Source organism: Mesoplodon mirus (genome assembly GCF_964341445.2).
Source record: "Mesoplodon mirus genome assembly, chromosome: 10".
NCBI lineage: Eukaryota > Metazoa > Chordata > Mammalia > Artiodactyla > Ziphiidae > Mesoplodon > Mesoplodon mirus.
In genome coordinates this window covers 34,508,943-34,524,476 of record NC_138986.1, presented here as the reverse complement: position 1 = coordinate 34,524,476, position 15,534 = coordinate 34,508,943, and the positions used below count along the sequence as shown (strand labels likewise).

The following is a 15,534-nucleotide window of genomic DNA, read 5'->3' as shown; positions in this document are numbered from 1 at the left end:
AACAAGACTGGGAGTGATCTGGTAGGCCCCCAACACAAAACAGGAGGAAATTTTTGTGACTTGGGGTTAGGTAACATGATAACAAAAGTATGAGCCCTAAAAAAAATTGATAATTGGGCTTCTAAATTTAAAACCTTTTTGTTTCAAAAGATAATATTATGAAAGTGAAAAGACAAGCCACAGAAGGGAAGAAAATATTTTCAATTATATAACTGAAAATATTTGCAAATCAAATATCCAGAATACAGAAATAAGTCTTATAGCTCAATAACAAGAGGACAAAGATTGGCAAAAAAAAAGAGACATTTTATTTCAAAAAAGACAAATAAATTGCTTATAAGCACAGGAAAAAAATGTTCAATATCACTTGTCATTAAGGAAATGAAATTAAAACTACTATGAGATACCTTTGGCTATAATACAAAAGACAGTACCAAGTTTTGGTAAGGATTTGGAGAAATTGGAATCCAAATACATTGTAAATGGGAACATAAAACGGTACATTATTCATGTTATCTCCAAAGGGAAATAATACAAATGACCTTTAACTGGTGTTGGATAAACAAAATGTGGTATATCCATACATAAAATACTATTTAGCAACAAAAACACACCAGAATATTAATATATGCTCCAACATAGATGAACCTTAAAAACATTAAGCTAAGTAAAAGAAGTTAGTTTCAAAAGACTACATACTGTGTGATTTATTTTATATGAAATGTCCGGGAAAGGCAAATTTATAGATAGAAAGCAGAGCAGTGGTTGTCTGGGGCTGGAAATGTAAGCAATAATGATTGGCAAATAGCTCAAGGGACTTCTTTGAGGTGATGGAAATAGTCTAAAATTGGTGGTGGTTGCACAACTCTATAAATTTACTAAAAATCATTGAATTGAATACCTATAATGGATGAATTTTATGGTTTAAAAAATTATACATCGGGCTTCCCTGGTGGCGCAGTGGTTAAGAGTCCGCCTGCCGATGCAGAGGACACGGGTTCGTGCCCCGGTCCGGGAAGATCCCACATGCCGCGGAGCGGCTAGGCCCGTGAGCCATGGCCGCTGAGCCTGTGCATCTGGAGCCTGTGCTCCGCAATGGGAGAGGCCACAACAGTGAGAGGCCCGCGTACCGAAAAAAAAAAAAATTATACATCAATTAAGCTGTAAGAAAAATCTAATGGGAAAGGATAGAAAAATAAACAATAAATAATAACCTACATGATATATAAGAAGATAGTGTTTTGGTTCAAAAAAATGAAGAATATAATAATGAGGATAGGGAATATAGCGAAGGAGGAACAGAAAATTTGCAGTATTAAATAGGGTGGTCAGGTAAGCCTCACAGAAAAAGGAGTTAGCCAAGTTGACATCTGGTTGAAGAGCTTGCCAACCCAAGGGAAGAGTGTGAGCAAAGCTTTAAGGCTGGAGCACAACCTCAAGTTTGAGGAACAGTGAGGAGGTCAGTGCGGCAAGAAGGAGAAGATTAGTAAACAATAAACTCAAAGAAATAATGGGAGTAAGGAGAGAAAAATAAAAGGTCTTATTACCCAATATAAGGTCCTTATTTTAAGAAAAAATGGGAGAGCTATAGGAGGTTCTTTAACAGAGGAATGGCATAATCTGGCATACCACTTAAAAGCATGACTCTGGATGCTATGAGAATAGACTTCAGGAGTGAAAGAGAAGTAGGGAGACAAATTAGGTGGCTATTTTGATAATCCTGGCAATAAGTTATGATGATTTGAACCAAGGGGGAAGATGGAGGTTGCAGTGCGAGTGGTGATATTCTGGATAAAGCATGGGGGGAAAATTGGCATCAATTTTTCTCCTTTTAAAAGTTAATTCATACTTTTAAAAAAATTAGAAGATAATACATCAAAATGTTAATCATATTTCTCTCTATTTGATGAAGTTATTGAATATTTGTGCTTCTACTTTGTCCAACTTTCTAGCCATGTGCATGTATTATTTCTATAGAGAAAAATAGAATTTTTTTCAATATCCAGTTCATTGAACAAGATCATAATGCAAACAAACTTTGTTTTTGCAAAAATTTTAAGTCAACACCAAACTGGTTACATATATGAAGTAAATAGTGATAGATGGTAGGGCTTCTCTGGTGGCACAGTGGTTGAGAGTCCACCTGCTGATGCAGGGGACACGGGTTCGTGCCCCGGTCTGGGAAGATCCCACATGCCGCGGAGCGGCTAGGCCCATGAGCCATGGCTGCTGAGCCTGCGCGTCCGGAGCCTGCGCTCCACAGTGGGAGAGGCCACAACAGTGAGAGGCCCGCATACCGAAAAAAAAAAAAAATAGTGATAGATGGTAATGTTAGCAATATGCAGAATAGTCAAAGAAGCAACAGATATTTCCTGAATACAGAGTGGCGAACTCACCTTTCCATAAACACGCGGTAACATTATTACCAACTAACTTTCCTGGCATTATATGACTCTCTCCAGAATGTCTAATGTCTAATTTTTTTAACTGATAGTAAGTACAGTTCCAGTCATAATAAATATAACTTATATCAGTAAGGAAATTTTGTTATGCTGAGATAACGAACAACCTCAAATTCTCAGAGGTTAAAGTAACAAAGGTGTATTTCTCATTTCATTACATGTCCAGTTCAAGTGGGTGAGGGCAGAGTCTCTAATAATTATAGTTACTTAGGGACCCAGACTGTTGAAGGCTCCATTTTGACATGATCTACTAGGATGAAATATGTTAAATTATGAACTAGTTCTTAAAGCATCAGTCCAAAATGATACACTTTATCTCTGCTCTCATTACATTGGCCAATGCAAGTCCTATGGCCACAAAAGTGTAGGGAAGCCCAATTCTATGATGTACTTGAAAGAAAGAGAAAAATCTATGATAATTATTTTTACAAGATGTGAGATAAGAGAAGAAAATATTAGACCTTCAATTCATACTCATTTTTATATAAACAAAATTAACCTATACTAATATTTAATACAAAGGTTTTCTAAAATTTAATTTTAAACTCCATTAGTATTTAATAATAAAGAAATCTTAATTTATTCCTACATCAGATGGTCACATGACATGTATAGTCCACAATATATTGAGACAGATTGGGAATTCCAAAAGAATGAGAGTTAAAAGAATTGTCCTAATTCATTCATATACTTGCAATACTTCCATATAATGGATTTTACATGTGTCAAGTAAAGTTGTTTTAAGAATTATTATAATCTAATTTCAACTCTCACAAAATAGACAATAACTTTGTAAGATGCCTACAGAGACATCTGAGAACTGAAAATTGCAGACCCTATCAAGAAGATGGCAGAATGACACTTCTATTCCTAGTACAAACTTGTCATCAGCTACATACAATTGCTGTCTAAAGAAACTGCCAAAACCAGATTTATAAAGAAGGTTATTTCACATATGGATTGATGGCCACCAACATTAATGATAAATCTTCCCTAAGCATATATTTTATATGGTGTATACATGCTGTATACTGGACCTTTATAAGATATCTTTAAGAGCTATTATTTATAAGTACTGAAATAAATACATTATTAGAGCTATGTCTTTGAATCAGTCTATCACGATATTAAATCAACATTTTTATAAATATTGAAGTATTCAGTAATGGAAATGTTTAATATTTTCAATAATGTTCAATAATAGTTAATATGTTATAACAAAGTTAACTTTTATGAGAGAAAACGGGTTTTATTATTAATAAAAATTTAAATTTAAATTGTTTAAAATACTATTAATTTTATATTTACTTTATCCTCTTACAATTTTAATTATTTTGTATGCCTTAGAATGACCATAAATATCAATAAAGAAACTGATATAGTAAGGTTTATATTATAAATAAAAATAAATTATATATAATTTATTTTTTCCACCAAAATTCTCTCTCCCCAGATCTTCACAACTTTGTCAAATGCACAAACCTAATCATTTAGGTCAAAGTCCTCCCATGCATCCTTTAGTCTTCCCCTTCCTCACACCTCATATCAAATCCATTAGCAAGTCTTGACATTTCTACCTCCAAAGCATATCCTAGATTGGTCATTTCTCTTCCAGCTGAATGAAGGCACCATGATCTCTCTTCTGGATTATTACATGGTCCTAATGTGTCTCAACCCACTTTTACCCCACTAACACCAGAGCAGCCAATGATTCTCCTAAAAAGGTGATCAGGTCCTGTCAATCTCTTGCTGCAAACTGGTCATTAGCACTGATAAAATCTAAACTCCTTGAAATGCTCTTGCCCACTCCTTAAACCTCTTCTCATAAGATTTCCTCTCTGCTTTCTTCTGTATGTTCAAGGTACAGGGATATTTTTCTCTTCCTCAGACTAAGCCCCTTTGGGCCCCCAAATGTTTGCACTAGCTGTTCACTCTGTTTGGAACACTTATCTCCTGGATATTTTCTTGTCTGATTCCTTCTAAACATTCAGGTCTCTGCTACTAAATCAGCTCTTTAGAGTGGCCTTCCCTGATCATTTTATCTTAGAGGTCTCCACCTGCTTCCCCAGCCCCACTCTGTACTAAATTATGTGTTCCATGGCCTTAAGGCCTACAAAATTTGTACATCCCCACGTCCTCAGCCTCATCTCCCACTACACTTCCCTTCAATTGCTCTGCTTTATCCTCACTGTCTCCTCTTTGTTTCTTAATTAGATGAAGAAATCTGTTATGTGGTTTGCACTTGCTCTGTCCTCAGCAGAAATGTTCTTCCAGAAATGTGCAAGGCTCATTAGCTTAGTTTATTCTGGCCTCTGCTCAAATTTCATCTCATCAGAGATATCTGCCCTGATCACCCTATCAAAAGATCATCTCTTCCCTCTGCTTTGCTTTACTCTCTACCTATTTAGATCTTCATGGTACTTGTGTATATTTTAAACCTGTGGGTTGTTTGTCATTTGTTGGAACATAAGCTCCAATAGGGTAGTGGCTTACCCCATCCCCTCCATGATTCTAGGCTTTTGAACAATGCTTGATAATGTGTTATTGTAATTTATATAAGCTAGTCCATGCTGAGGCTCACTTGATGTTTGTCTATAAAACATGCTGCTATGATCATTGTAATATAATCATTTTTGCTTTTTGTAATTATATTTTAAGTTACTTTCTAGAGGTCAGATGTTTATGTACATGTTATACGTGGATGCTTATTGCCCAGTTGAGACCTAAAAAGTCTGTAACCATTTACACACCCACCGCCTGTGCCTCCCCTCATTTCTACACATTCACACCTACATTGGGTTTTGTGGATTTTTAATATCTGTGACCTAAGAAATGACTGAGTGATTTAGTGCTTTATTTGTATTTTATTGTTAGTAAATTTGAAAATTTTTATATGATTCTGGCATGTAAGCTGCCTTTTATATCTTTTTCCCATTTAAAAATTTTATATTCAGGTTTGTTTATTGTTATTTAATAAATTCCTTATACACTGAGGATATTTACATTCTATCTGCTATATATATAGTGAATATTTTCCCAGTTTGTAGTTTGTCTTTCATCCACATTTATGTAATTTTTTTTCAAGAAGGAAGTTTTCTATTTCATAAATTCGATGTTTTCATCTTTTAGAGTCCCTAGTTTAATATTCTTCTGTGGCTTCTTTGAGCACTTTTATTGTTAATATTTTAACTTTTAGTATTTTTTCTCCATTTTAACTTATGTTGGGATATGCAGCAGTAGCGGAATTCAAATTAGTTTTACTTTTTAGAAATGGTTGCTCAGTTTTCCTCATAATATGCCAATATTATGGTAATCACAATAATAATAGTTAAGATTTACTGCAAGATTTCTATTGGTCAGCCGTTTTGCTAACTATTTTGTATACAATAGCTCAATTGATCTTCACATCAAAAAAAAAAACTTCACATCAATTTTCAAGGTTATGATGAAGCTTTTTTTTTTCTTAAGAGAGGGACAAAGCAAATGTTGAATGTTGTAAGTTGACCATGAAATCATCTCTCATGTGTAAACAGTCAGGAGGCCAAGTCCTGAGTTTATAACACACAGATCTATGCCTTATCTCATGACGTAGGGCAATCCAATAAGTGCCTGAGCAACATGCTATTGAGTGTATCATGCTGCCTATTATCATTGTTGTTGTAAACTGGGTACCACAGAACCTTACATGACTTCATGTCGCCTTCCTCAAGTTCCTTCAAACCTCCATTCCCCAAAAATCTCCTGTCATGGAGTCATCACCACAGCATGGGTGAAGCCTGGTTCCACTTCCTGCACCAACACGAGAAAGCATCAAGAGGAGGAAGAATATGTTTCCTTGCACTTAAAACAAGAGACACCCAAAAAATGGAAATAAATGCTTAGAAAAAAATATTCCAAACAAAACTGGAGTAGCAATATGATTATCAAACAAAATAGGACTTAATAAAAAGCTATATAGGGAAACGGATGATAATAATAGAGTTGAAGATATAACCCTCATAGCATAAGGACATGCAACAACTAAACCTCAAAAATATGATGGAACAAAAGATAGAAAGAAATGAGGAGTGAACTAGAAAAATGAACTGCTGAAGGACTATTTCACATAACCCTCTCAGAAAATGACAGGTAAAGCAGAAGAAAAATAAGCAGTGAGAGCAAGATCTGAACAAAACAATTAAAAACAAGCTATTTGGTATATATAGAGAGATAGTGTACTAAACAACAAAACATGCTTTTTTGAGCTCATATGAAATATTTCCAAAATAGGACATGTTTCATGTCATAAAGGAAGCCTGAATCAATTTCAAAGGAACAATAATATAATACAGACTATTGTTCTCTAACAACATACAATAGAATTAGTAACTAAAAGCAAAGAACAGCTAAAGGAAATTTTATATTATCAGTAAATTAAATAAATAGCCATTGGATTTAAAAGGAAAAAATGTTCTTAGAACTGAGTAAGAGTGAAAATACTACATGGCAAAATTTATGGGAAACAAAGAAATATTTAGAGAAAAATACAGGTTTAAGCACACTTACCAAGAAGCAAGAAACGTTTTTAAAATGACTGTGATTTAAACTAGGAAGCTAGAAAAGGAGCAAGAGAGAAAACAGAGGATGCAAGAAAATAATGAAGATCAAGTCAGAAATCAATGAGAGAAGCAAAACAACAGAGAATTTTAACAAAACCAAATTCTGATTTCCCTCCAAAAAATTCCATGTCCAGTAGTTCTTACAGAATTCTATCAAATTAAAGGAAGTGTTTAAAGCCCATTTCTTTTTTTTGCAAATACCTCAGAAAATAGAAAACAACAAAATCTATGTAGCTCATTTTAGAAAGCTAGTGTTATCTTGAATCTAAAATAGAAGATGAGTCTATTAGCTCATTTCAATTACGATCAAATACAAAAATCTTAAATATAATATCAAACTCCTACACTGTATTTCAAATGTATATATGTATAATATGAAAGGATCTTTCAATTTGAAAAGTCTTTAAAGGTAATTTACATTAGCAGACTAAAGAAACCAAACCACGTTATTATCTTAGTCAATGATACAGTATTAAGTTCAATACCTATTTATTATGAAAATACCTAGAAAGGAATAGATAGGAACTTGCTTAATTTAGTGATAGTTAAACACCAGTTCTAGAGCATTATACTTAATGGAGGAATTTTAGATGCATTTTCTTTATGATTCAGAATTCCCATTATTTAACACAGTACTGGAGGCCCTGGACTATACTATGAAGGTAAGAAAAAACGGACAGTTGTAGAACATAGTAGGGAAGAGACACAACTCGATATTTTCTAATGACATCAATATCTATTTAGAAAAACCAGAGAAATAAAAAAGATAAACTACGAGAATTAATGAGAGTTCATCAGTACTGCTAATAATATTCACCTGCATTTTTCCACTTCAGTGGTAACCAGTGAGAACAGAGGAAATACGATATCTATCAACATAGTAATATAGTATGTGTACGTGTCTGCATTCTTGGAACTAGCTTAGAATACACAAGATCTCTATGGAGACATATTTTTAAAATTCTAATACATGATCCCAAAAATGAGCTTTTTGTTTGTTTGTTTGTTTTAATGAGAGATAAACTATGCTCATGGATGGGAAGACCTTACTGTTTAAAAAACTGAAGTCATAATTAAAAACATGTCTAATTTAGAAATCCCAGCTCAGAATGGCTTCATTTGGAATTCTACTAAATATTTAAATAAAAAATGACATCTAATTTATATAATATCTTTAGAAGGAGAGAAAAAGACTTAACCAAGAAGTTCTATAATTTCAACATAACACAAAAACCTCGGTAGGATGTTATAAGAAATAAAAATTATAAGCCAATTTCAACCCTAAAAGAAATATAAAAGTTCTTTACAACTAATAAACTGAATTCAGTGATATATCACCAAATTGATTTTATTCCACAAATAAATGGCTTAACATTCAAAAAACGTCAATGTAAAAAATCATATTATCACAAAAGTTATAGAAAAATATTTGATAAATTAAACATACATTCATGACTTTTTAAAAAACTGGTAAAAAACTAGAAACTTCTTTAAACTAAACAAACATTATATTTAATGATAAATTATTAAAACTTTCTCTCTATGGTTGTGAGTGGGACAAGGAGGTCCTTTATCATTACTCTTATTCAATATTATACTAGAAGCACTAGCTAGTACTTCAACTGAAGGAAAATAAAGTACAATCATTGGAAAGAAGACATAAGATTCAATCAATATACACAGAAAACTTAAATGTGTATATAACAAATCTAAAATAATCTAAAGATATATTCTTAGAATTCAACAAACACAACAAAGAAAAAATGAAAACTTCAAAAGATACCACTTATAATGGAATTTAAAAAATCAAATAACTAAGAATAAATCTGAAATAGAAATGTAAGAACTCCACAAATAAAAATTATAAAATGTTATTGACAGGAGTGAAAAGAGGTCTATTCATATAACTAGACAGATATACTAGGTTCATGGATCAGAAGACTTCATTTAAAATGATGTGAATTCTCTCTAAACCAATGCACTGCTAATAACAAATGGGAGAACCAATTTTACAGTAGTAGTTCTCAAATTTGGCTGCATTTTTAATCATCAGGGAGATTTTTTAAAAACCCAGTGCTTATCACTTACATAATTAAATCCTTGGCTTTTGAGGAGACAGCCAGGTTCTGAAAGTTGCTAAGAAAGTAAATCTTAGACGTCCTCATCACAAGAAAAAAATTGTAATTACATGTGGTAATAAATGTTAACTAGACCTACTGTGGTGATCATTTTGCTATACATACAAATATTGAATCATTATTTTGTATACCTGAAACTAATACAATGTTATACCTAAATTAAATCTCAATTACTTTAAAAAGACTGATAATATCAAGTATTGTCAAAAATATGGGTTAATTAGAGCTCTCATATTCTGCTGGTAGGAATGTAAAGTGGTATAACTATTAGTACTTAGGAAACTTGTTTTCCATTACCTACCCAGGCTGAACATATACACACTGTGTGATGTGGCAATTCCTCGCATTTATACACCCAGTTGAATGCTATACACATGTGAACACACATGTACAAGAATGTTCATGACAACATTACTGTTGACATCTCCAACTGGAAATAATCCAAATGTCCATTAGTAGTGGAATGGATAAATAAACTGTGATATATTCATCCAATGGAATATTATACACACTGGAATAAATAAGCTATATAGAAGAGCATGGATTAATTTTACAAAGATAATATTAACAGATATGTCAAACATAAAAAGATACATATTATAATTTTCCATTAATATAAAGTTCATACATGGGCAAAATTCATGATAATGGTTACTTTTGGGGAGGAATGTGGATAATGATTGAGAAAGGGTATAAGATGGAACTTCCAGAATACTTGTAAGTTTCTATTTCTTGACCATGATGGTGGTTACATGAATGTACTTAATTTGTGAAAATTCATCAAGGTGTACGCTTCTTTCTCTTAATTGAGGTATAACATAATAGTAAAGTATTAAAAGATGAAGATAGTCTGAACACATGGAGAGACTATGTTCTTTAGTAAGACTTAGTGTAAGACTCAATTCTTCCCAAGTTAATCTATAAAATCAATATAATCCAATACAAATTTCAGTTGGATTTTTAAAGTAATCAGTTGATTTATTTAAAGACATGTTTGAAAGGTCTATGAATAGCTACATCAACTTAGAATAAAGGAGTAAAAACAAGAGATTGGTTTCTACAGGAACTATTATTCTAGAGCCATAGTTACAAAAACAATGCGTCAACACAATTGAGAAAATACAGACTAATGACATAGAAGAGATACTTCAGAGACAGACCAACCCAGATGTGAGCATAATTTTAAGACAACAACACAAATCAAAGGGGAAAGGATAACTAGCTTAGTAAATGGTGCTGAGACATTGTGGTTACTATACGGAAAAAAGCTAAAATTGGATTCCTCTCCCCTTCATGGCATAGTTTAAAAATTAAATGTGAAATATAAAACTGTAAAGTTGATATAAAATAAAATAGGAAAATATCTTTGTAAACCGAACATGAAGAAGAACTTTCTTATGAGAAACCTCAAAAGCACAAAAAAATGAGACAAGAAAATGACTTGGGGCCAGCTTAAGAACAAAGATACATTTCATGATATTATATATATGGAAAAATATGGTCTGATTCAAAATAATCAATTTACAAATGAATTAAACAAAACGGTCTATATAAAACTGAAGGCTGCCTGCACCAATTCATTGCCTACAGGTGTGTGTCTGTGTGCTTTTGTGTGTGTGTGTGTGTGTGTATGAACTGGGTCTGACATTTGTCAAGCTTTGTTTTATTTCATAATACCCCAAAAATTATTTTGTCTATAAAAGGGAAAGATTTGCCTACCAAAAATTCTTCATCTTCCCAGTAGTTTGTCTGTATTTAACTCTACTACTACCTCAATTCTACGACTCTGGGAACCAAAAATGCATATTTGCCCAGAAAATGACTCTGTCTTACATGTATTCAAACCACTGCTTAAATATTCTAGGGTATGCGTTGCATGTGTTGTAGGTCTTAATGCTCTTTTACTGAATTAATACAGTAAGTTACAACAAGGCACACTAACTTATTCAATAATCTTAGCTGAACTCTGACTTTAGAACTCTGCCATAGATTCTTTAAAAATTACCTTGCAATTAGTGAACATTAACTTCTATACCTTCAAATAAGAATGCCATTATTTAAGAAATTGGAAGTTAGGCCACTACAGAAAGAGTGAGAGAAGCGCTGATACAAGCAACTTTTAGAAGTGGTTAAGAGTTTGGTGAATTTTTCTTTCTAAATGCTGTGCTTTTAATAGTTGCTTTTTTTAAAACTATATTTTATATTCTAGAAACATAGATATGGAAAACTTAACTTTTCACTCGAGTTACAACCAATTTCAAAGAAAAGGCAGAAATAATTCATCATTCGTGTTGAACTATTTGAAGGCCAAGAAGCTTCACTCAATTCCTAGTCCCTATCCACCCCCCAGAGTCCTATCTCATTTCTTCTTTCTCCAATACTATTGGGTCTCGACCATTCCTCAGTTAATTACTTTCCCTGATGACCACTTTTCCTCTAACAGAATTCATATATTCTGTTAAAAATTTCCACTAAAATTCCCAAGAGTATATACCTTATGAGCACTTTCTAGCCAGAGATGGGAAGGTGCTTACCTTCAAAATAGAAGCCTGACTGGATTTCTAGGACCCTGGGGAGGGTCCTGAGGTCAAGGGAGTGGATGAATTCTTCCAGCGACAATGCCATTGCTTTGGCTTGGGTCTTGTGCAGACCTGGTACTTACAGAAGCTTTTGACTTCTGGGTGTCACTTGTCTGCAACTGTAGTCTCACCTCATCATTCCTTTCTCAGGCAGGAATGTCACACTGGAGCCCGACTTGGGTGGAGTAGCTCTGTGTGGGGAGGGCAGTGAGGAGGCAGGGGACAAAAGGTGTTTCATCTCTTTTTAGTTCTCATTGTGGCTTCATTTCCTTTTAACACTGAAGTAGAACAGGATGGGGGTGTGGTGAGCATATCTGAACAGACACTGCCAAAAAAGCGAAAACTGACAAGTAGCTCTCTTTGTCGCTGGTCCAGGTGTGCATCTCAAGCAGGGGCTAGGATGTTTGAGGTCATGGTTGCTTCTGGTTTGTCAACCAGGAAAGAACAGGAATTCAGGACTAAAGTCCAATCTTAAAAAGGGCACCGTATTAATTCTTTATCTCTTTACTTCACTTCTAAAGTTTGGCTCTGTGCTTTATTTGCATACTCTCAGTGCTTTTATATTAAATTTGGTTACGAAAGTGCTTTGTGTCAGCTCTTTTCAGAAATCTGATACTCTGAAGAGAGGGGATCAAAACCACTTTTATTCTTCCACATTAAAACTGAATATTAAAGGAGAGTGGGGGAGGAGTGCACTATGCAAAGTGATACAGTAAATTAATATTAATTTTCTAATCGTCGCACTATAGTGAAAGTATCTAAATCCATTATTAGGAAACCTGAATTTCCTGGGTTTAGCTCTGCTTTTGACTTACAGGTGACGTCAGCCTTGTCTTCTCTGTCCCTCATTTGTCTCATTTATTTAATGGAGAAAAAGTTAGAGTCAAATAAATTGTATCATTTCTTCTAAGGCCAAAATTCTACAATTCTGATCATGAGGTCCAAATTTGCAGTGGGGAGGGGTGAGGATGACCAAAGTCAAAGGAAGAAAGAAAAGCCTCATAAAAATAAATCTCTTAAAAATCTTCCACTCTCTAGTCTTTGTATTTAAATAAGACAATATTTTAGAGCTAGAGTATACAGTTCAAGGTGGTATTTTTTTTTTTTTTTTTTTTTTTTTTTTTTTTTTTGCGGTATGCGGGCCTCTCACTGTTGTGGCCTCTCCCGTTGCGGAGCACAGGCTCCGGACGCGCAGGCCCAGCGGCCATGGCTCACGGGCCCAGCCGCTCCGCGGCATATGGGATCCTCCCAGACCGGGGCACGAACCCGTATCCCCTGCATCGGCAGGCGGACTCTCAACCACTGCGCCACCAGGGAGGCCCCAAGGTGGTATTTTTAAAGTCTCTTTAAGGGTGACTAAAAGAACACTGGTTGGTATAAATACAGTGAAAGAAGCTAAGAAGCTGCATATTCTCCTTATAAATTGGACTCCAGGCTCCCTGTCTAGAAACTGTTTTAGCCTTAGGCTGCAAAGAGCATACATAGCCAGATAGAGAGGGTCAGGGCACATCCCAGCTCCACCTTCATGTAAATATCTAAGAAAATTAAAGGCACTGCCTTATTTTGATATAGAGCTTATAAAACTCTTTCAGCTCTTAAAATCATATTTGATACTTGCAATAATCTGCCTGGCTTCATTTCTTTCTTTACAAAACTAAAATTTATAAGGCCACATCAATCGTTTTTTCACCAGTAGCTTCTACTTCCTCATTTGCAACTTTTTTGCGCAAAAACCTGCTAAACTTGATCAGTCTGCCTTCTGCACCCCTTCTCCCAAGCTTAGGCCCTTCAATCGACTACAGAAATTGTTTACAGCCTAACTGTATCTCACATGGTTGAATATATGAAAAGAGCTGCTATGGACTGCTCCTTAAAAATTGTACATTTGTTAGAACTGGTACCACAGCAAATTTCATTTGATATCTAAACCAAACTGGACTTCACTTGATTTTTTAAATATTTTCCCACATCAACTTTCTATCTTACTAGTCAAAGAAGCTATTTCAAAATATTACCAATCTTTTACAATTGTCTTTGCTACTCCTGCTTTTGCTCTTTCAACAAATGATCTTCCCTTTCTGTTACATTCTGTTTCTTTCTTTCTCTCAATCTTAGTTAACGACACTACAATTCTCTCACTTTCTCAAGCCAGAAGTCTGAATCATGGGAGATGCCATATCCAGCCTCCAAATCCCTCATGCACTATAGGTGGCAATAATCAATAACACTCACTTTGTTCTTGCTCTGTATCTCCACTATTACTACTTCAGTTCAGATCATAATCACTTCTGACACTGTAGGCAAAGAAATCCTGACATGAACAGCCAAGATGAAATTGACAAATAAGAATAATAAGAGAGTCCCTGAACAACCAAGTAGTAAAATCAATTATTAAAGTTTAATAACTGAAACAGCAGATTACCGGTGTAATAATAGTCTGATCAATGAGAATTCAGAAATAAAGCAAAGCATTGCCAACTAAAGACGGTCCCTCACCACCCAGTTTTACAAGAACTGAGTCATTAGCCACTGCAGTTGCTGGTTTTCAACACATCCTGAAAAGAGTTCAGGACAGAGATCAGGAATGAGGCAGTCAGTGCTGCAGGAAAACTGGCAGAACAGGCCTTCAGATAGTTAGATATTCTCAGGAGAAAATTTTAAGAACTCATTTTCTTGCATCTTCCCATTCATAGAAAAGTACTAAAATCATTAAATGAAATATCTGTTCCTCATGACTAGCAGCAATCTTCCACTGAGCTGTGTGCTTGATTGCACGTATGCCTTCTCCAGAATTACATATATGCTAACCTCCCACCCCACCCCTTTTGAGAAGTTCCTCAGAGCTAACTGAGAGGCTGTCTCCTGGGCTATAGTCCTCAATAAGTCCGCAAATAAAACTGAAACTCACAGCTCTCATGTTTTGCATTTTTATTTCAATCAACAGTATAGGTAATAATTTACTATATGAAAAAGATGAAATTTCAAAGCAGTAGGGGAAAATATTTCATCCAACAAATAGGGGTTAAATAATTTTAAAAATAAGTTTCCCAAAGTTCTATGCAAAAAAATTAAATTTATATCAATTGAAAAATTAAATTTAAGTAAAAATAAACCAAAGGAAAAAATAGAAAAATATCTGGAGAAGTAAGGAAAGAACTATTTCTTAGCATCAATGAAAGTCTTAAGGGAAAAGACTAATAAATTTGACAACAGACATATGAAATACTTCTATAAATTAAAAATGAGCTTTAACAAAATAGAAAAAATACTTTAAATAAAAAATTAATGTCCTGGATCCACAAAGATCACTAATTATTCACACAAAATAAAAATATTTAAGAATTTCTGCTTCTGGCTATTAGCTTGGATTTGACCAACTCTTCCACCAAGGACAACTTGAGAAGTGGATACTTTTTTTAAACCAGTTTTAAAGAACAAGAGAGCCATCAGGGAAGTCAGGACTTGAGAATCAAGATCTGGAAAGGCAGGGAAACACAAGGTGAGGGGATTCCAATATTCTACACTTCTTTTCCCCTCAAGGCATTTGTGGATTAGTAGTTGGCACCAAGAGAGAAGCTGAAAAGCAAAGCAAAAAGTGGTAGTAAAGAGATTGGTTCAAGATGGTGGAAGAGAAGGACGTGCACTCACTCCCTCTTGCGAGAGCAGCAGAATCACAACTAATTGCTGAACAATAACTGACAGGAAGACACTGGAACTCACCAAAGAAGATACCTCCCATCCAAAGACAAAAGAGAAG

The 15,534-nt window shown here is 34.4% G+C and overlaps 1 protein-coding gene across 1 annotated transcript in view; it reads right to left on the bottom strand.

Moving 5' to 3' along the window:
* Window positions 1–11,832, bottom strand: part of THEMIS (thymocyte selection associated) — a 170,551-nt gene extending 158,719 nt beyond the window's left edge. The window contains exon 1 of the mRNA XM_082633696.1: window positions 11,733–11,832. Within this exon, the coding sequence (XP_082489822.1) occupies window positions 11,733–11,823 (91 nt within the window). The 5' untranslated portion in view covers window positions 11,824–11,832. The remainder of the gene's footprint in view (window positions 1–11,732) is intronic.
* Window positions 11,833–15,534: the final 3,702 nt, after the last annotated feature.